Source organism: Pelodiscus sinensis, chromosome 14 (genome assembly GCF_052426305.1).
Source record: "Pelodiscus sinensis isolate ZL-2025 chromosome 14, ASM5242630v1, whole genome shotgun sequence".
NCBI classification, from domain to species: domain Eukaryota; kingdom Metazoa; phylum Chordata; order Testudines; family Trionychidae; genus Pelodiscus; species Pelodiscus sinensis.
This window is the reverse complement of record NC_143065.1, coordinates 6,088,619-6,110,346: the sequence shown is the minus strand read 5'-3', so window position 1 is coordinate 6,110,346 and position 21,728 is coordinate 6,088,619. Positions and strand designations below refer to the sequence as shown.

Genomic DNA, 21,728 nt, shown 5'->3' with positions numbered 1-21,728 from the left:
AAACCTTTGTTGAAAGTTAATCCCACCTTTGGACATCATATTTACAGTTATCCTTTTGCATATTCTAGAAGATTTACATTTTTTCTCATGTCAGGCTGTTTCAACCTATTTTTGTCCCCTTCCACAAGATCCTGAACTCTTGTGGCCTTACATATGTATTTCAGCTATCCTAGAAATGTTCTGCTTTAACTCACTTTGACCTCACCACTACTGCATTGTTGTATTGCTTTAACTGCAACACTCGGATAAAGCAGCCTCAAATTGATACTTCTTTAGGTTGCTTTCTCCCCCTTCCCTACACACACTCAAAACCAGCCATCCAAAGAAAACCTCAGGAAGTTAGGCTCTTTCTCCCTTGTTTGTTTTAATTTTCCTGTGGTATCCACATGTTTTTCAAAATAGTCATTTGGAGGCCTAATTTGAGTGCCCTCAAATATAGTGTTAAATTTGACCTTGTTATTTTGCATCTTCTTCTAGAATAATGAATGATAAGCCTAGGCAATTGCTCTCCTCTCTGCAAAAACAATTTGTTGCATATATACTAGAAGATTCACCAAAGCAGCTATGGGCACAGCTGGGGGAGGGATTCATGTCCCCCAGCTGAGGCAGATACAGGTTCATTTGTCCACTGTGTCCCCCAGCCAGAGTGAGAAATACAATGAACTGCAGTTTTTCCCTCACACCCTGACCTAAGGGGCATAGCCAGCAAAAGGGCATATGGAGGTGGGAAGCTTGGAGCTGGGGCAGTCCCCGATGGCTTGCCTGGTGATTGTCTCTTTTTTGTATGGTTTAATGAGAAGTAATCCCATGCCAGGCACATCCCATTTTCCAGGCACAACCTTCTGTTTCAAATAATGAATGAGAGCATAGTCTGGTACTTTGACAAATGGTCCAGGTTCATAGTGAAAATTATTAGAAAGGCATTTTCTGGGAATTTTTTTTCTACAGAAAGAGCTTTGAAGAATTGCTGTTTCTGAAGTGTTAAAAGAATACCACTAACTTGGTGTTGATATTGATTTTTTTTTCCCCTCTAGCCCCATGTGGTCTGTGGAGATCAGCTTGTTCATAGCCCTTATATGCAGTGTCTGGCTTCACTCGCTGTGGGGCTTCACCTAGATCAGCTTTTGTGTAATCCACCAGTACCACCTCATTACCAGAGTTACCTCCCTGATCCCTCAGCTTGGAATCCTACAGAGTGGGCCTGGTTAGAATGTTTTTCTACTACGATAAAAGCTGCTGAAGCACTGGCCAAAGGAGTCCAATTTCCAGAATCCTTTACTGTTCCAGATCTGGAGCCTGTACCAGAGGATGAGCTTATGCTTCTAATGGTAATATGGACTACATTCTGCCAGTAGTATTTCCCTGTGCAGCTAATCTACTCCCTCTGTGTGTACTCAGTCATATCTATTTGTTTTACTAACTACAGTAAGTTTTTGTTAGTTGTCTTAGCCTGCAGAATTAACACGGAAAAGTGAGCTGGACTAATTCTAGTGCACAAATCAACAGAATTAATGAAGTTCCATTTGCAGAATCGATATTGTTGCATAAACCAGAGAGAACTTGGGTTGGCTTTGACAGTCCAAGGGACAGCTTTCAGGGCTGATAATTCATTCTTTTTTTTTTAAAACACATGGAGAAAATGTTAAATGGAGTTGTTGAAAGGCAATGGCACCCTATTATGCCATTTTTAAAGTAGCTTTTCAGAGTAGTTCCATTTGCAGAATATCTGTTTTCTTTCTTACCTTAAGCTATTAACACCTATGTAAACTTTGTTTGAAATGTAATCATGCAGATGTCATGACTTAGGCCTTTTGTTCCAGTATTCAAAGCAGCCTAAAAGCTTTTAACCCATCTGAAATTTTGGTGCCACCTTATACAGCCTGTCCCAGCCCAAGAGAGAGTCCTATGTCTGCAGCTCAACTAAGGTGCTGTGCTGAGATGCACAGAGTTTGACTCTTGCTGCCCGATGGAAGCAAGTTAAGACACCCCAGACAAACTCCCCTCTGTCTCCACCTCACTGCACAGACAGCAACACCAACCCTCCCACTTGTTTCCCCATCTATCCCTGTTCAATCATCCCCCGCCCCGTCCCAGTCCATGTGGGAGCTAGGATAGAATCTTTCCTCTCAGAGTTGCAGACATTTGCAGCTATAGCCCAGCTGAGAGTCAAGACAGGAGAACACACCACAAACAACTCCCCACCACCACCACCTCACCACCAGCAGCACCCACTCACCCCTTATTCCCCCTCACTTACCCTATGCAGTCTGCTAGCCCAGGAAGCTAGAGGAGAGTGCTGGGTTTCTTCACTGGAAGCTGCAGGCAATCCCAACTGCTATAATCATACCTCTGTAATCAAACTTCTCTCTAAGACACTCAGCTGGGAGACTGCAGACTCCAAACTCCCCTTTCCTCTGGCCCCTTCCCGTGTTACTCTGTCCCTTCCTCCTCCTCATGTCCCCTTCCCTACCAGTGTGCCCATTGTCTGGAGCTGCTTCTGCTGAGTGAGTGCCCTTCCCCAGCCAGGAACCTCTCTGCGTGGCAGCCCGAAGCCTTACAGAGAACTTGGGTTGGAACCTCAGCGACTCCCTGATTTTCACACCTCAAGCTCTTATATAGTTTTCTTATTTTATTTCCTTACTTTCTGTTTTTATTTTTATTATTTTATTATTATTTAAAAAAAAGCGAATTTGAACCCTTGTGCTTTTCGCCGCCTCCGTTGGAGCCCAGCAATAAACATGTCAGGCTCCCTGGGATTCAAACATTGCATGTCTTGCAGATTGCCTATCCTGATTTTGGATGGATATTCATAGTGCATCCATTGTGTGAGTGAGGCATACACCCCACAGAAGTGTAAAACGTTGTCAGAAGGGTCCCTAAAACCCAGAGCTGAATGACTAAACAACCGAAGCTGCACAAGTGAGCAGCTGAACAACTGAAAAGTTTCTTAATGGAGAAATCTCTCAAGCCAGCTTCAGATCTAGAGTCCAGATCTCCTCCATGAAAGACTTCTCCAGCAGTGGTCTCAGACCAAGGATGTCATCCATCTCCAGAATCCAAGCAGCCTACAAAACATAGTCTCCCAACTGCTGAGAGAGAACAAGTAAAGAGAGCCTTTCTGCTAGCAAGAAAGCATCCCCGATACTGTCTGTACCGTCTGTACCGTCTGCCTTGGATCAAGAGGCACTGGGAACATCAGGCACACAGATATCCTGAGGGGGTAAAGACTAAAGACGGGCAAGATCCTACTTTGGGTATGTGAGCAAAGAGACAAGCTTCTAACTCAGGATCATCAGCACTGAAAAAGTTGGCACCAGCTTCCTCTAAGGCGCCGTCACTATCTGCAGTTGCACAAATCCCAGCACCACTGAAACAGACAGTGCCTACCTTGGCACTGACGTTTGTGGTACTGCCACCATTTACCACACATGCAAGTTAACATTAATCTTAGTACCAGGAGCACCTGTTGCTTGATACTGATACCACCGTTCACTCAGCCCTACCTTGGTCACTGGATAGCTCATCACCACCATTCTCATCTCATGAGGAAGAGGAAGGTAGAGGCAACACCATGCACCCCACGGCACTCCTCCTCGAAGCAACCTCACCAGACCTCATCTTTTCCATCTCACCTGTGGCAGCCTTCCCAAGGAATGCCCCCACCATCCACTTTGCCATTCTGGGGCTCTTGGGCACAATATAGAGCTCAACTCCAGGCTACTCCCAATCCCACATTACCTCCCACTACTCAGTCACTGTCTCCATCTGCTCCTTCTCATGTTGAAAGACCAGGACAAGCTGGATGACATACCTGAACAAAAAAGCTTGTTATATACACACATCTCATCCTCCTTCTCACACTAAACCATAATGCCCCCAACCACTAACTACTGGGGATGATTTTAAATAGTTTCTAAGAGGGTGGTACACTCCCTAGACATTTCTTCGACTGAGTTACCAGGGACCCAACACAAACTTACAGATATGATTTGTGCATCCCTGTCCAGTAAAGCATCTCTCCCCATCAATGAGGCCATTATGGATCCCATCAGAGTAATGTGGTAGATATATCTGTCATGATCCCACTAGCTTCCATGAGGGCAGATAATAAATATGTCTCAGCCAATGGGGCAGAATTTTTGTTCACCCACCCATCTTCTGATTCTCTTATAGATGAGGCTGTGTACCACGGGAACAAGCAAATACAGTTTAAATCAACTCCATCTGACACAGACTTGGAAGTCTATATATCTTTGGGAGGAAATCCTATTCCACAGCCTCCTTCCAGTTCCAGTGACCTATACAGTGCTCTTTGCAAAATATACATACAGTCTGTTTGATAACATGAAAACTTTTATTGACAAACTGAGAGGATTCTTGGGAACAATACAGGGCCAGCATTGCTGAGGACTTTCTCATAGTGAAGATAGTATTGCAGGCCTCCTTGGACTTGGCGGACACAGCAACTCTATCCTTGGCCACGGCTATGGTGATGTGCTGTATCTTCTGGCTCCATCTTTCAGGCTTCCCTGAAGAGGTGCAAAATACAGATGAGGAATCTTCCCTTTGAAGGACAGAAGCTATTTGTAGAATCCACCGATGCATCCCTACATTTACTAAAGGATTCTCATTCCTTGCTGAAAATCCTAGGCATGTACATCCATCAACTAAAGAAAAAACAGGGAAGGTATTACACCCAACATATCTGCTCACAGGCACAAAGGGCGTATGACCAACACCAGAGACGAAGGCAACCACAATGGCACTAGACCCCATAACAGAAATCTTCATTCCAATCTTCTATCTCAAAGCAATCATTTTTGAAATCTTGGTCAAGACCTCTTTCATTAACTCAGCACACTGAAAAAATGGTAGGCTGTAAACACCAGCTGTTACCATAATAACCCATCTGGTGCAACTTTACCTCACATGGATGGGTTTTGGACATAGTCCTCAGAGGGTACTCCATCCCATATACCTCTATCCCACATACTCATCTACCTTTGCAGTCCCTCTTCAGGGACCATTCCCACAAGACCCTGTTGCAAGAGGAAGTTGCTCACCTCAACACAGGGAAATGAGGTTTTTATTCCTGCTATTTTCTTACACCAAAAATATGGGTATTGGGGTATTTTTTTTTTACACAAATCCTGGATTTGTGTCAACTGAACAAATTCCTTCACCACCAACATTTCATAATGGCTACACTGACAACAGGGAGATTGGCTGTCATCCTTTGACCTTCGGGAAGCATATTTTCATAGAACCATACACCCTGCACACAGGAAACTCCTCTGTTTTATGCTTAGGCAATCAGCATCAATATTGAGTCCTACCTTTAGGCATAGTGCCAAGAATCTTCCCCAAAATCATCATAGTTGCAGCCACCCAATTATGCAAATCGGGCAGCAAAATATCCCCATACCTAGATGATTGTCTAATAGTGGTATCATCCCTCCAAGAGTCAACATCATCCTTACAGTGCAATTAATGAACACCATAGGATATCAGAGGTCCCAAAGGTACCAGAAGTCCCATCTCATCCTGACTCAAAAGCTGGACTTTATCGGTGCACAACTGGACACGTTACAAACCAGGGCAGAGCTTCCCCAACCACATTCCCAAGCTTTAATCAACCTAATTGTGACCATCATGCAAAACAATATTTTCACAGACGATATGGCATGGATGTACTATATAAACTGCCACGGCATAGCACAATCATCTATTATTCATGGAAACTGTACGTTTTTGGATATGGTGCATAGCCAACCTATAAATATCTCTGCAATATATCTTCCCAGGAAGTAGACCATTGTGGAGAGTTTCAGAAGATACTTCCACCAGAATCACTAGTGGCAGTTGAACTCACACATAGGACAAGAAATAATGGGCTTAAACTGCAGCATGGGAGGTTTAGGTTGGACATTAGAAAAAATGTCCTAACTTTCAGGGTGGTTAAACACTGAAACAAGTTGCCTAAGGAGGTTGTGGAATCTCCATCTCTGGAGATATTTAAGAACAGTTTGGATAGACATCTATCAGGGATGGTAAGGTGCTTGGTCCTGCTGTGAGGACAGGGGACTGAACTCAGTGACCTCTCAAGGTCCCTTCCAGTTCTAGTATTCTATGATTCTATATTAAATACCATATTTCAACAAGGGAGATTTTCTAGCTACAGACCTCTTCACAACTGCCAACACCACCAAATACCCAGTACACTGCTTCTGAATGGGCCTGGGCAAATGCTCATTGGGAGACATCAGATGGGATGCTCCCCTCTTCTATGCATTCCTCCCACACCTCTCATCCACTGAGTTCTCTACAGAATACAGCAAGACAATGCACATGTCTTCTTAATGGCATCTGTATGAGCCAGATACATCTGGTTTCCATACTCAACCCAACTGTCAGTGTACCCTCTACATCTACCACAAATTCCTCACCTACTCTCCCAGGACAGGGCAGACTTCTCCACCCACAAGTCACAGTCCATCAACTCAGAACTTGGCTCCTCCAGGGCTAGTAAGACTTGAATAACAATGTTCAGAAGAAGTACAATCAATCCCAATCAGTGGATGCAAACCCAATACCCAAAAATTTTGACAAATTATGGCACCGTTTCCACATTTAGTGTGTGTGCATTACAGACCCTGTCACTTTGCTCAGTCTCATTACCACCAAGGATTTTGGATTATATACTAAACCTCAAACAGTAAGATCTTGCTAATAGCTCAGTAACAGTATACTTAGCAGCCATCTCTGAGGCATCAAAAAATCGAATACACCTCATATGCACATACAACCACAAAGTGCTTCATGTAAGGATGGAGCAACACTTTCCCACCAGTAAAACAAGCTACTACAATGTGGGACCTTAATGTGGTACTTTGCATGCTTATGGACAAAGCATTCGAGCCTCTAGCCATATGCTCCGTCTTACACCTCTCAATGAAGGAATCCTTCCTCAGTGCAATTTCTACACCAGAAGAGTAGAACTGAGCTAGCTGCTCTCGTGGCAGATCCCCCCATATGTTATTTCCAAAAAAGTCATACTATGATTCCACCCCAAATTTCTCCCTAAGATAGTATCACCCTTCCACTTAAATCAGTCCATTTACTTACCTGTATTTTTCCCAAAGCTACACATGGACAACTCCCTTGGTTTCACTTAGAGAGAACAAGGACATTCAGGAAATTCCCACAACTAGTTCTCTCCACTGCTGAACGATCCAAAGGAGAACCCATGTTCAAACAAAGACTCTCTAATTGAATTTTACAATTCATACACTGGTGCTATGAAATTAACAATATTCCTCCTCCTCAAAAGGTCTGCATACATTCTACTTGAGCCATTTCCACATCATGGGCGAAGTTTGGACAGTCCATATTAGCAGTGACGCACATACATCGCAAACCCCCACTTTCTACAATATACTGCTCTATAGTCATCTAATGTCGGATGCTACTCGAAGAAGAGAAGGTCACTCACCTTGTGCAGTCACTGAGGTTCTTTGAGGTGGTTGTCCCTCTCGGTGCTCCATGGCTCTCCCTCATCCCCTTTGCTTTGGATCATTCTCAGTCGGGTAGAGAAGGAACTGAGGGACAGTTGACGGTGCATGGCGGTCAGCCTCTCTCATGTGCCGCCAACACCACTTATGCTGATACTAATGCTAAAAATCTCTTAACTATAAGTGCAGGGTGCCAAAATACCTAATCTAGAGCTCCCACAAGGACAACCATCTCAACTTCACTCATTGCACAAGGTGAGTAACGCTTTTTACCATAAGTGGGTTTAGACACTGATGAGTCAGAATTTTTTCTTAGGATAACAATAATAAATGTTAGATTGAAAAAAGTAAGTCAACCCCCAGGAGACAACAGTGTGTCAAGTTTACATGACTAATACTGAGTAAGATTGAATTTATAAAAATAATTTATACATAATTTTCTTTTATTCACAGTTAATCTTTTTTATATTTATGTTCAAAAGCAGTTTATTCAGTAATAGATTCCTATAACTGATTTTCATTGAGGAAAAGGCTTGTTGTTTGATGGAAAATCAATATTATTAACTGAAAAAATAATATACAAATTGTGGGCTGTCTCTAATATACCTGTTATTAAATCATTTAGGATAACAGTAAATGGATTAATGGTATGGATGAACAGATTATGGCTTGGGCAACTTCAAGGCCTGAGGTTAGTAACATTGATTATATTGAATGTAAAGTATTAAAATTATCAAAATTATCAAGTACTTTTTTACGCTGTTTTATAGGATTGGCACCTTGGCGGCAAATGTGATGTGTATCTGTGGGGAGCAGGACGCCATGGGCAGCTAGCAGAGGCTGGTAGAAATGTCATGATACCAGTAGCAGCACCTTCATTCTCACAGGCTCAACAGGTAATAGTGTTAGGAGAGATTTACATTTTATTCTTCACAAATTACCTTATTTTCTGTTGTACAAAATAGCCATCAAGCTCCCATTTGGGCTTGGTGCTAATTTTTAAAAAAATAGAACCCTAAACCTATAATGTACTTATCCCCAGTTATGGAAGTTTGATCCGGTTTCTCCTTGTTCTTGTCAATTTCACACCAAGAAACTGTTCAAAAACTGACAAAATTATTTCTTAGGATTAGAGAGAGTATAATATAAAAATATCTGTACAGTTTTGATGTAATCCTAGTTGCAAGATTATTTGCTGAAATAATTTGTTGCTGGAGCACCAGGTGAAATAATGAGTCAATCAAATTACTGCAAGAAATATACTGAAAGTGTCACTAGAGAACATGCTACCAAACCAAATAGATTTGCAGAGAAAGGGAGAATCTTTTTATAGCTAGTTCATGAAGAGAGCTTTTTGTTTGTAGTGCCATTTTTTGATCTCCAGGGGCTCACTTCATCCAAAACTCTCAATAAAAGAAGTTTATTATGATGTGATTGTGTGGGAAAAGCCCTTTAGTTTACAACACATTTTTCTGCTAAATTCAGAATTAATGAAATCACAGATGATTAAATTAAGAAATATGTTGTTGGTCTCCCAAACTTATTTCTGTAGTGAAATGCTTTATGGTTTCAATTCAGGTTATGAATAAAGACAAAATTAGCACAATTTAATTTCTTTCTTTAACCAGGTTATTTGTGGTCAGAACTGTACCTTTGTCATTCAAGCGAACGGTACAGTTTTGGCTTGTGGAGAAGGGAGTTATGGCCGTTTGGGCCAAGGAAATTCTGATGATCTTCATGTTTTAACTGTTATTTCAGCACTTCAAGGTAAAGTTGTCTTAATTTTTTATTTTAGTTCTGTTAGTAAGGCAGAAGTTCACATTTCAAAAATTAAAAGGACAATTGTCTATGTTAAGTCTTTGCAGATTTACTGAATAAAATAATTTATTTACTCTCTTTATTGAAGATCTTATATTAATGTTATTTGGACAAATAATTAGATTTTTGCATCTCATTTATTCAAGCTGTAATTAGCAATGGTTTTAAACTCCATTATTCATCATTTTTTTAAGTAGGACTGAAAAATGAAATACACTTATGTAACTGAACGCCTAAACAAACTTTATTTTTGCAGAGTTCAGCATAAATTACATTTTAGTTACAATACATTGGCATGTGGATTTGGGCAGTGCTTTCAAGAAGAGGACTTTGTGTCACATAACTTGATTGACACAAATACAAGATAATGAATAAATAATTCCTTAGAAAACGTTATTGCTACTTGTACAGGAGAGGACAGCGAAAAGTTTCTTAGAGCAGCAGTAAAAGAAAGACTGTATATGGAGTTGTATATACAGAGCTGATTCCATTGTAATTGTTATGGATATTTTAAACAATGCAACAGAATAGAATTTATATTTCTAACGTATTCTGGTTTTGTTTTTCATTTTGTTAAAGGTTTTGTTGTAACACAGCTAGTGACCTCTTGTGGATCTGATGGACATTCCATGGCTTTAACAGAAAGTGGCGAGGTCTTCAGTTGGGGAGATGGAGATTATGGTAAACTTGGCCATGGGAACAGTGACAGACAGCGCAGACCCAGACAAATAGAGGCCTTACAAGGAGAAGAAGTGGCACAGGTTCATATTATTCACCTATTAAATGTAGACGTGATAGTTGCTGCTAGGAACATTAGGTAGAGCTCATTGTAAAATGCTGATGGGCAAGTGAATGGCTCCCATGAGATGGCTCCCAAGTGGATTGACAGGTTGATGGTGGAGCCTTTTTCTTCAATGCCAAAAAATGAATTCAGCACAAGTTAGGAATGAATGAAAGAAGTCATCAGCTGATAGCACTCTTCCAGCTTAGAATGTCAAGAGCTCAAAACTCGCCATTGTGTTTAACACTAATTGTATCTCGATTGTACTGTGAATTGTCTCAAGAAGTCTGAAAATTTGAATGAGAATTTGAAACTGAAATATTTTCACAATACTAGTGGGGAAGGGTTAAAGTCTAGCTGGACTAGTAGAGTAGCATTGGTGAAGTTTCCATTGCTCCCGTCTGAGCTGCACCTTTCAGTCTCTAGGGCTCCTGCAGGTATTTAGCCTTAGAATAATAGAATCATAGGGTTGGAAGAGACATCAGGAGGCCTTTGAGTCCAACCCCCTGTGCAAAGCAGGACCAACCCCAAATACATCTTTCCAGCCAGGCTTTGTCAAGCCCTGGAGGTTAGCATTCCCAAGCAAATTCTTTCTAAGAAGACCCAGTCCTGGCACACTGGGTATTAATGGAATGCTCAAGGAACATAAGGCTGTTGCAAAGCAGCTAAATGAATTATTTGCATTGGTCTTCATTGCTAAGAAGGTGAGGGAGACTCCCATACTTCAACCATTCTGAGGAACTGTTTCAGATTGAGAAGTCAGTAGAGGAGATTTGGAACAGATGGATAAATTGAATAGTAATAAGTCATCAGGACCACATCATATTCACCAAAGAGTTCTGAAAGAACTCGTGTGAAATTACATAACTATTACTAGTAATATGTAATTTACCACTTAAATTAGCCTATCTAGCAGATAACTGGCAGATCACTAATGTGATGGCCATTTTTTAAAAAGCCTCGAGAGGTGATCCTCACAATTACAGGGCAGTAAGCCTGACTTCAGTACCAGTCATATTGGTGTAACCTATCATAAAGAACAGAATGTTGGAAAGAGTCGATATGGATTTTATAAATGAAAAACATGCTCGTCAAACTATTCAAATTATGTAAGAGTATCAACAAATATATGGACAATGGTGATCCAGTGGATATAGCATACTTGGATTTTCAGAAAGTCTTTGACAAGTTCCCTCACCAGAAGCTCTTAAGCAAAGGTAGTCTTGAGATAAGAAGGAAGGTCCGCTAATAAATCAGTAAGTGGTTAAAAGAAAAGAGAAAGGGGGAATAAAGTTTTTACAGTGGAGAGTAGCAGGATCCCAAGAGATTTGTAGTGTGACCAATGCAGTTCATCATAGTCATAAATAATCTGGAAAAGAGCCTCATTAGTAAGGAGGCAAAGTTTGCACACTATACAACATTTCTAAAGATAGTTAAGTCCAAAGCAGATTGTGACTGGGTGACTTGGAAACAAAATAGATGAAATTCAGCACTGATAAATGTAAAGAAATACACATTGGAAAACAGAGACCCAACTATATTTACAAAATGATGGCCTCAATTGATTGTTATCACTCAGGGAAGAGATCTTGGAGACATCTTCTAAAAATATCTGCTCACTGTGCAGGAACAATTAAAAAAGCTGTCACAATGTTAGGAAAAGTATAAATAATAAGATGGAAAATATTGTAGTGCCACTGTATAAATCCATGCTCTCTCTGCACTTTGATAATAATACTATGTGGGGAAAAATACAGAAGAAGGCTATTAAAAGGATTAGAGATAGGGAACAGCTTCCATATAAGGAAAGATTTAAAAACTGCCTGTTCACCTTGGAAGAGAGATAACTGAGGTGATGGGAGGGGGTGGGGGATATGATTGTGATGCATACAGTTATGAGACTGCATGGAGAAAGTTGAATAGTGAAATGTTATTTTCCCCTTCTCACAAGAACCAATTAAATTGATAGGAAGAAGGTTTAATACAAAAACAAAAACTCTCCACACAATACACAGTCAGCCTGTGAAACTCATTGTTGCAACTGTTCTGAAGGCCAAAACTATAAGTTTAAAAAAAGTATTAGATAAATTCATGGAAGATATGTCTGTCCCTGGCTGTTAGATAAGATAGTCAAGGATGCAGTTCCATGTTCTGGGTACCCATGAACTTCTGACTGCTGGAATCTGGGCTAAATGACAAGAGAGAAATCACTCAGTGAATTGCCCTGTTCTGTGCACTCTCTCTGAAGCATCTAAAACTTTCCATTGTTGGAAGACAGGATACTGTACTAGATCATTGGTTTGATTTGGTATCGTAGTTATGTCAAACTAGCCTTTTTCATTAGGGATATTAAATTTAGATTAATTGGGTAATCGAATAGTCGATGCAATTTGCTGTCGATACACTTTAAAGGTGAAAGTGCTGTGGGGAGCAGAGGACCATAGAGGGACTCAAGCAGTCCCCCGCTGGCCCTATGTTCCCTGCGGTGTTTCAAACCAGCAGCACTGCATGGTGCCGAGGGTCAGTGGGGGAGTCTCTAACTGATCCCGGGCTTCATACAGCGCTGATGCTTTGAAACACTGCATGGAGCCCAGGCCAGCTGGGGGCTGCACATGACACTGCCACTTTGAAATGCTGCGTGCAGCCCCAGGCCAGCAAAGTGGTAGTGCTGCATGGAGCCCAGGGTCTGGCCCTGGGCTGCATGTGGCACTGGCACTTTGAAGCATCCTCTCCTCCCCTGTCCCTCCTCTGCCTCTTTCTGATAGAGGCAGCAAGAGGGGAAGGCGACTAGTCATTCACATCCCTATTTTTCACCAGCTCTAAATTCACTTAAATTGTGAAATATTAATACTGATATATCTATTGTAACAATATCCAAAAAGTGCTGGTTTGGGCTGTTGATGTCTTTAACCAAATTTATATAATAAAATTAAATAAAAAATATATAATAACATTAAAAAGCAAAGCCAGCAGCCAGTCCGCACCCACACAAACAATAACAAAATCATTAAAAATCAATCTCAATAAAGTTTTCTTTCCCACACAAATATCAGCCCATTTTCATGCCCTTCCCTCTTCAAAAAGTCTAGGTAGATAAATAGGGTCACAGCATGTTTGGAGGTCAAGAAAATCAGGCTGTTTCAGATCAGGTTGAGGAGTGATTCCAAAATGGAGGACAAGTTGTGAAGATTGCACTGAGGCAGCTCCCTCTTCTGTACTAAGGGACTGCAGCACAGGCAGATATGCTGATTGCATCTGTGCAATATATCTGTATTTGGCTTGAATAATTGACAGTACATAATTTTAATTTCAATTACCATCATATTTGCTAGCATTTGGTTCAGTTTTGGTTTGAAGTTGTTAGTAAATATGACTGATATACTGTGCTGACTGTCTTGACAACTGAATCTTCATGCTTAGCTGCATCTGTTTTCAATTATTGAAGCACTATACAAATAAGACGTGATTGATTTTTCTGTATACTTGAAATATAAAATAGCTTTGTGCATCTATATGGTAGTGACTGGCTAATAATGACTACTACTATTTTATATCACTAAAATGAACTATTTTTCTGAAAATACCGTTAAAAATACTCTTTTTAGCAATAGTCTTAATTTTGGAAAAAATTATACATTTCTTATATCTAATATTGCACATTTCACAGATTACAAATAAAAGTTCAAAACATTCTGCATTATTAGTCTGTAAGTAGTTGATATGTATATGAGCAGGAATAGTATTGCAAATAAAATTGCATTTTATCTTCTATAGTGTGACTCGTTAGAAAAGTTTTCTATCTTTTTATTTTTGGTGTAGGAAATGAGCTGACTTATCAGACATAGTATGTCTGATGACCTGGTATATTATGCACTGTATTGAGATCTTACTTGACAAACCTGGCATAATAGTGTCTAAATCCTTGACTGAGAGAGAGAATTCTTTTCTTACCTTTCAAAACCCTTCATTTTCAGTTTTTACTAATTTTTTTACTAAAAAATTCTTGGATTTTACAAAAGCTATTATTTCATTTTTAATAATTTCCCCCCAATTTTGAACTATTGAAAATTATATTAAGAAATTTAATATATTGCATTAGGTAAATCTCTGCTTTCTTTGTCCTATCATGCCCCAATATTCATTCAGAAAACAGTTAATTTTTAATTAAGTTGATTTTTTGCTCTGAATTCTTTAAAAAAAATGTCATGAACGCCAATAAATTCCTGAGAATATTTAAAATAAAAACTGAAAACAGTTCTTTTTTAGAAGTAATTATTTTTCGACTAAAATGGGGAACAGAAGACAGGTGGCGAATTTACACAGTATATAAGCGACCTGGTAATGTAATACAGTCAGTCCCCGGGTTACGTACAAGATAGGGACTGAAGGTTTGTTCAGCAGCAGCTGACTTGGGGACACCTGGGGTAGAGCAGCTGGGGTGCTGCCGGGTTGATCCAGTAGCGCCAAGGAGCGGCGCTGCGGGACCAACCTGGCAGCGCCCCAGCTGCTGTACCCCCAGTAGTCGGAGAGAAAAGCTTAGTCTGCTGGGGGGGGTGCACTAGCTGCTTCCCCCCCCCCCCCCCCCAGCAGACCAGGGAGACGCGGGTGGCGGGACCGCCGAGACGTGCTGCAGTCCCGTCCGCATCCTCTGCGGCTTTGCTCCGCGTCTCCCTGGTCTGCTGGGGGCAAGGGCTCCGGGGGGGGGGGGGAGCAAAGACGCGGGCAGCGGGACAGCCCAGACGCGCCGCGGCTGTCCCGCGGCCGGCGTCCTCCGATGCTTTGCTTCCTGTCTACCTGGTCTGCCTGAGGGAGCCTCCCCCCCCCAGCATACCAGGGAGACACGGAGCAGCTTTTCTCGCCCTGGAGGACGCGGGAGGCGGGACCGTGGCGCATCTGGGCGTCCCGCTGCTCCCGTCCTCCGGGGCGAGAAAAGCCCTGTTCGTAACTGCGGATCCGACATAAGTCGGATCCGCGTAACTCGGGGACTGCCTGTACTGGAAATCAAGGCAAATCATTTAGCATGGTTTTTGAAAGAATTAATCTCAGAAATATTAATAAGAATCCCAACTAGGTGTCCGGGTACAAATTGAAGAAGTGAATTCAAAGTCCTTTCTTCACTGTGTAAACTGAGAATTGGGAGGGTTGGGGGAAAAAACTCTTTTGTCTTTGATTATTATTTGATTCCAAATGTATTCAGATTTCTTAGTTATTTTATGACATTGTTATTGAAATACAAAAAAGTATATGAAACAGGTAATTTATTCACTTAATCAAGTTTTGTATTTATCCTCTTAAGCTTATAATGAATGATTGGATCTGCATTTATGAAGTTCTATTCTCCTTTTTCTTGAACTGTCTCACTAATATTCCATTTTAAAATGAATATTTATTCTGGCTTCTAGATGTCATGTGGCTTTAAACACTCAGCAGTGGTGACAGCAGATGGAAAACTGTTCACATTTGGAAATGGTGACTATGGTCGATTGGGTCTAGGAAACACTTCCAACAAGAAACTTCCTGAAAGAGTCACAGCACTGGAGGGTTACCAGATTGGACAGGCATGGTTTCTTTAGTGTTACTTGCATGCAATTATGTGACCAAAATATGTTTTGTTAATAGCTCCTATGCCTGAGGATGTTAAGTTGCTAGTAGTGCCAGTTTAAAAATTCTCTTTATAATTTATGTTGATCATTTTTACTGCCTCAGCATTTTAATATACTCAGTGTTCAAATATCTAACCATAATACAGTAGTCGCTCATTATTATGTTTAAAGAACTGCAATAAGGATATATAGTTTGAAAGCTGTTTTATGGCTTGGGTGAGGGAAGAACTGTCTAAAGATTATCTACGGGTGATTAATGTATTAATCTTTCTACGTTTCTTGTACATAAAATTTTAAAGGTATTAACATTTAACGTTTAGGAAAAAATGTCTGAAAAAGATTTCAGGGGTTTTTTGTAATATGGCATTTTATTTTTTTATATCAGTAAGTTGGCAAAAAAAAATTAAACCTATATTACACTTAACCAGGTGGCCTGTGGACTAAACCATACTGTTGTTGTGTCCACTGATGGCTCAATGGTGTGGGCTTTTGGAGATGGAGATTATGGAAAACTTGGTCTGGGAAACTCTACAGCAAAGTCCTCACCGCAGGTTAGAATTTGTACCAGAAATATCTTTTGAATAATTTCATGTTGTCTGTTAATGTATGGTTGCAAGTTTTCAACTTCTGATTTTTTTTTTCATTTTTTTTAATCTGATGTAAATTTTCAAAAAAGCTAAAGTAATTTTCAGTGAGACTTAGCTGCATTTGAAGACTTTACCATGGCTATATATTAACTAGCAGAATTACGTGAATCACTAGCAGGTATTTTTACAACACTAATGTCTCAGGTTTGAGTTTTCAAAAGCTTGTGGGAATTAGTTACCCAACTTGCATTTAAAATTCCTGCCTGAGTGCAATTATCCATTGTTTTGTTAAACTGAGAATAATAAATGATGCACAGTTCTCCACCTTTCTGCAGCTCTAGAAATAGTGAAAATCTAAAGGCTAGCTTGAAGGAAGACAAATTTTTACCTCAGAATATAGATGCATTCCGACTAATTTAACATGGAGTTATGTGTTAAGATAATGGAATTTTACAAGAACTTAATGTCTTTGTTGAACGTCTTCAAGCTTAATACAGGAACCAGACTAAAACTATAATATACCATTTGTATTTCTGTGTATTATAATCACTTTTTTGAGGGATGGGGGAAATGAAGAGTTTTTTCCCTCTGCTTTTCATTTGTATACTCATAGTGGAATATTTGGCACTTTTTTCTTCTTAGAAAGTGGATATTCTTTGTGGAATTGGAATAAAGAAAGTTGCCTGTGGAACACAATTTTCTGTGGCATTGACAAAAGATGGTCATGTATATACTTTTGGACAAGGTAAGCTGTCCATATAAGAGAGTTCTATATTTGTAGGCTTTTATACATTTAAAGATACATAGAAGCCAGTAATGTTTTAAATTTATTGCCCCTTACATATTATACTTGCCTAACCATACATTACATAAGTATCAATTATTGTTCTATAATTTTCACCACTCGTGTGTAGCCATTAATATGGTCATTAAATGTAAAAAGGAAGAATATATGAAATCACAATAGACTGTTACTCTAGATTTGTGCTAGAGCCTTGTGTAAATGTGGCTTTTTGAGACAAATTATTTTTTAAAACATTCTTAAATTCAGATTATTAGCTATACAGGCAGTCCCCAGGTTATGTACGAGATAGGGACTATAGGTTTGTTCTTAAGTTGAATCTGTATATAAGTCGGAACTGGCATCCAGATTCAGCCGCTGCTGAAACTGACCAGCGGCTGACTACAGGAAGCCCGAGGCAGAGTTGCTCTGGCGTCCTCAGAGGCTTTGCTCCCCATCTCCCTGGTCTGCTGGTCTCCAGCAGACCAGGGAGACGGTTCATAACTGCGGATCCGACATAAGTTGGATCCACGTAACTCGGGGACTGCCTGTATACCCGTTTTTCAATTAAAGCAAACTTAACATATACTAAGCTAATTTTCTTTATCTATAACCTTTGAAATGTTTTCCTGAATCTTGATTAAATTCAATGAGAGTGGAGGTAATGGATTGTTGTCCCTGTGTTCAATTACTGTCATTAACCATGCACTTACAGAGGCTGTATATAAATCTCTAGAATTGAGGCTCTAAGTAAAATTAGTTAAATGTTTTAATTTATCCCTTTGTGAACATTAGCCTGCATCACAAAATCACTATTCAATCTAGCACCAATAAGTGTGCTTGGCTGTATCAAGCTTAACACACACAAATTTCATATCTTAAAAGAATACTATCCATCTCTCCTCATAATAATATTAACCCTTAGAAAGGACTGTAGTGTTTATATACTACATGAGAAATTTTTTTGTGAAATTTTAGATCGACTGATTGGCTTGCCTGAGGGCCGAGCTCGAAATCATAACAGACCACAGCAAGTTCCAGTGCTCTCAGGAATCTTCATTGAAGATATAGCTGTAGGAGCAGAGCATACACTAGCTTTATCATCATCTGGTGATGTGTATGCTTGGGGTAGCAACTCGGAAGGGCAGGTGTGTACAATATCATGTTTTTCAGGTGTTCATAATGACAAGTATTGCTTCCTAGATGCACATGGAATCTTTTGGTGAAAAGTAAAGAAAAAAAAATTCAGTATTGGCACTCTTTCGCCTCCCCCAAATTAAAATGTTGTAATAGAGATTGAAATGTTATAATAGAGATTGAAAACAGGATGAAAATATCATGCTTTCTTTAAAAAGTTTTTACTAATATCTCAACATTTCTTATGCAATTTTGTAAAGTAAAACTTTTACAACTAGCTTGAAACCTGAAAACAAACTAAAAATTCCATCTAAATTTCAACCAGAAATGTCAGATTTGAGCATTGTGACCAGATGTAGTTATCAGCAAATCTTCATGGTCTGGAACAGGTGGGAACTGGTACCAGAGGCAGCAGCGCAGAGAGGAGGGGGGCAGGCATGAGCTGCTGGCTCTCCCCACGCACGCATTGGCTCCTGGGAAGCTGACTTCCGCCCACATGTTACCCATGTAACTACAGATATTTTCAGCGGTTACACAATGACTGTCACACATCCCTAGTAGTTATTGAGCTGCTTTAGTCCATCACCCAAAAAATATCCCATGACTCCACTCTACCTGTCAAACCATTGCCTATTCATGAGGCTGTTGAATTTATGGGATGTCATCATGACCATTTTCAGATTTAAGCAGCAAGCTTGAAGTGTGTGCAGCTGGTCTTTTGAAAATGATAGAGAGATTTGTACTTTGTCATTTTGTTAGGGTGAGCTATGACTATGGTGACTATGTTAAATTAATCCCTAAAGGGAAAGTCTTAGGCTTTCTCTGTAGTGAAAGTATTGTGTTTTTGTGGCAAAGGAAATATTTGTTTGGTTTTAAGAAATACAGTCTGAATTTTGAAAGACACTTAGTTTTATGTCTTCTGCTGAAGTGATTTTTAACTTTTATACATACAGTACATCATGTCTAATTTTTGATGGTGTTAGAACTTTATGATGCATCCTTTTTTAAATCTGCTGTAAATTGCTAGCTTGGACTGGGCCATACCAACCATGTCAGAGAGCCAACCTTAATAACTGTTCTACAAGGAAAGAATATTCGACAGATCTCAGCAGGACGTTGTCACAGTGCTGCATGGACTGCCCCTCCTGTCCCACCAAGAGCTCCAGGTGAAAAATAGATGATTGCTTGTTATGACTTTATTCTGCTTTCATGAGCTTTTAGCGCATGTCTCTCTGGGTAGTATCAGGGCCGGCTCTAGGCACCAGCAAACCAAGCACATGCTTGGGGTGGCATGTTGCCAGGGGCAGCATTCCGGTCGCCCCTGAGAGACACTGGCCGGAGAACTCCTGAATCTTACCGCCCAACACTGGCCTGCCTGTGGCTGCCCAAGGCAACAGGTGGGGTGGTGGGCGGCCGCAGGCGGGGTGCATGGACCAAGTCACGCTCGCAGCTCCGCAGCGGTGGTTGAGGCGCCATGACATCACGGTTCTGGGACTGCCTTGCTGTGTTCCCTCGGCACTGGGGAGAAAAGTGCACCCTCTAGTTAGCGCGAGAGGGCGTTGTGGCTGAATAGGGCGGGGCGGGACAGCGGCGACAGGAGCACCTGCCACACGCTATTCAGGTCGCCTTTCCGGCGCAGCTGCCACTGCCCAGCGCCCAGCAGCTGCGGGGCGGGAAATGCCCGAGGAAGCCTCCTATGAAGCAGACTCCGGCGCCCGGGGATCGTTCGTGCTCCTCTGACTGGCACCAGCCAGTGTGGCCCGACGTGCAGGGGGGCGCACCATGGGCTTTGAGAACAGCAGCGGCGCTGGAGCGCTACAGCCCTGGTGGGCGAGCCGCTCTCCCTGGGCTGTGCGGGGTAGGCTGCACAGAGAGATCTGGGGCTGGGCAAGGAGCAGCCTGGGTCACTGCAGCCAGGGACCGCGCTGCGAGCCAGGTGCCTGTAGTCATCTCTCCACCTGACTTGCACTTACTAGTGACCCCTCCGGCTAGAGCAGGCGCCCTTGGCCCAGGAGTTCGCAGGAGTGTGTGTGTGGAGGGGAGGGGGTAGCACACATTGGCAAATGGGGGGCGACTCTCTCTCCCCCTTTTCTCTACCTCAGTGTTGGTCGGAGGGAGGGGAGAGCTGCAGCCTTAGTGGGGCTGGGCAGAAGAAAGGCCCTGCCTGGGCCAGGATGATTCAAGCAGAGGTGCTTAGGCTGGGGAGAGGGGAAAGCTACTTTGCAGCCCGATCTGGTTGGTCTGGCACAAAGGAGCCACTGGAGGGAGCCTCGCCTGCCCCAGCTCAGAGGTTTGGGAGGGGGGGGGAGAAGAGGTGCCCGTTACATTTCCCGGCTGTGTCCGTGCATGTCCCCCTTTCACTCCTCCCTCAGGGCGCTCTGACGTTTCTGTGCATGCTGTGGGGAAGGGACACGAGGGTTTGGTGGGGAGAGGGAAAGGAGATGGAGTTCGGTCAGTGGGGGTAGGTGGGAGAGGGGAGCAGACTGGGTCCGGTCGGAGGGGAGGGCGGGGGAATCGGGTTTGGCTGGGAGGGAAGAGAGGGCGCAGGGCGGATTAGTTTGAGGGCAGACTGGGTCCCGTCACTGAGGGCTAGGGTTTGCCTGGGAGGGGAGAGAAGGTGGAAACTGGGTTCGGTGAGTAGGTGGGGGGGAGGGGCAGGATGTATGTGGGGGGAGACAGGACGTAGGCTGGGTTTGGCTGGAGGGCGTGGTGGGAGTCAGAGCTGCAAGGTGAAAGGGGCGCTTTCCTCCTCAGTGCCTGTCCTGCAGAATTGGGACCAGGGAGGGAGGGGCAGTCAAAAATCTTTTTGCTTGGGGCGGTAAAAAACCTAGAGCCGGCCCTGGGTAGTATAACACTTGGAGGTAAGAACCTATTAACATTTGCATGCATTATTGTTGTAGCCGTGTTAGTCCCATGATATTATTAGAGAGAAAACGTGTGTGAAATAATATATCTTATTGTCTATTAAGGCCCAAAACTGCTTGCACAGAAGCCTACAGGCATTTTGTCATGATCTTAAAGAGATTAGATACTTTTATGGAATAATTTAGTCTGTTTTCTGTGCAGGTGTATCGGTGCCTTTACAGCTTGGTTTACCTGATGCCATTCCACCACAGTACGGTGCACTGAAGGAAATGAGTATTCATACTGTGAGAGCAAGACTCAGACTTCTGTACCATTTTTCAGACCTCATGTACTCTTCCTGGAGATTACTTAATCTCAGCCCCAATAACCAGGTAAAACATTATCTTGAAAAGAGTTAACAAATGTATTTTTGTGCCTTGTCACCAGAGTTTTCGCCCTCAAAATTAAATTATGGTAATAGTGCTTTCTTGTTTTTGTTGTCTGTAGAACATAAAACCCTCATTAACTCATTCTCCCAAAAATAGTTTTAATAAATTCTGATTTAAGTACATCTTTCAGTGTCTTAGTGTCGCGAACCCATTAGCCTAACATTTATAATTGGTGAGAGATATTTTGTAACATTCTGTTAAGACCAAAATAATTTAT

The 21,728-nt window shown here is 41.7% G+C and overlaps 1 protein-coding gene across 8 annotated transcripts in view; it reads left to right on the top strand.

The window, feature by feature from the left end:
- The window catches only part of HERC1 (HECT and RLD domain containing E3 ubiquitin protein ligase family member 1), a 219,518-nt gene that overhangs the window by 193,306 nt on the left and 4,484 nt on the right, over window positions 1-21,728 (top strand). For all 8 annotated transcript variants that reach the window (XM_089781918.1, XM_089781916.1, XM_089781913.1 and 5 more), the window contains 11 exons: window positions 1,035-1,328; window positions 8,137-8,202; window positions 8,282-8,407; window positions 9,140-9,278; window positions 9,909-10,090; window positions 15,513-15,668; window positions 16,142-16,264; window positions 16,943-17,045; window positions 18,060-18,229; window positions 19,246-19,384; window positions 21,285-21,454. In XM_089781918.1, the coding sequence (XP_089638044.1) occupies window positions 1,035-1,328; window positions 8,137-8,202; window positions 8,282-8,407; window positions 9,140-9,278; window positions 9,909-10,090; window positions 15,513-15,668; window positions 16,142-16,264; window positions 16,943-17,045; window positions 18,060-18,229; window positions 19,246-19,384; window positions 21,285-21,454 (1,668 nt within the window). The remainder of the gene's footprint in view (window positions 1-1,034; window positions 1,329-8,136; window positions 8,203-8,281; window positions 8,408-9,139; window positions 9,279-9,908; window positions 10,091-15,512; window positions 15,669-16,141; window positions 16,265-16,942; window positions 17,046-18,059; window positions 18,230-19,245; window positions 19,385-21,284; window positions 21,455-21,728) is intronic.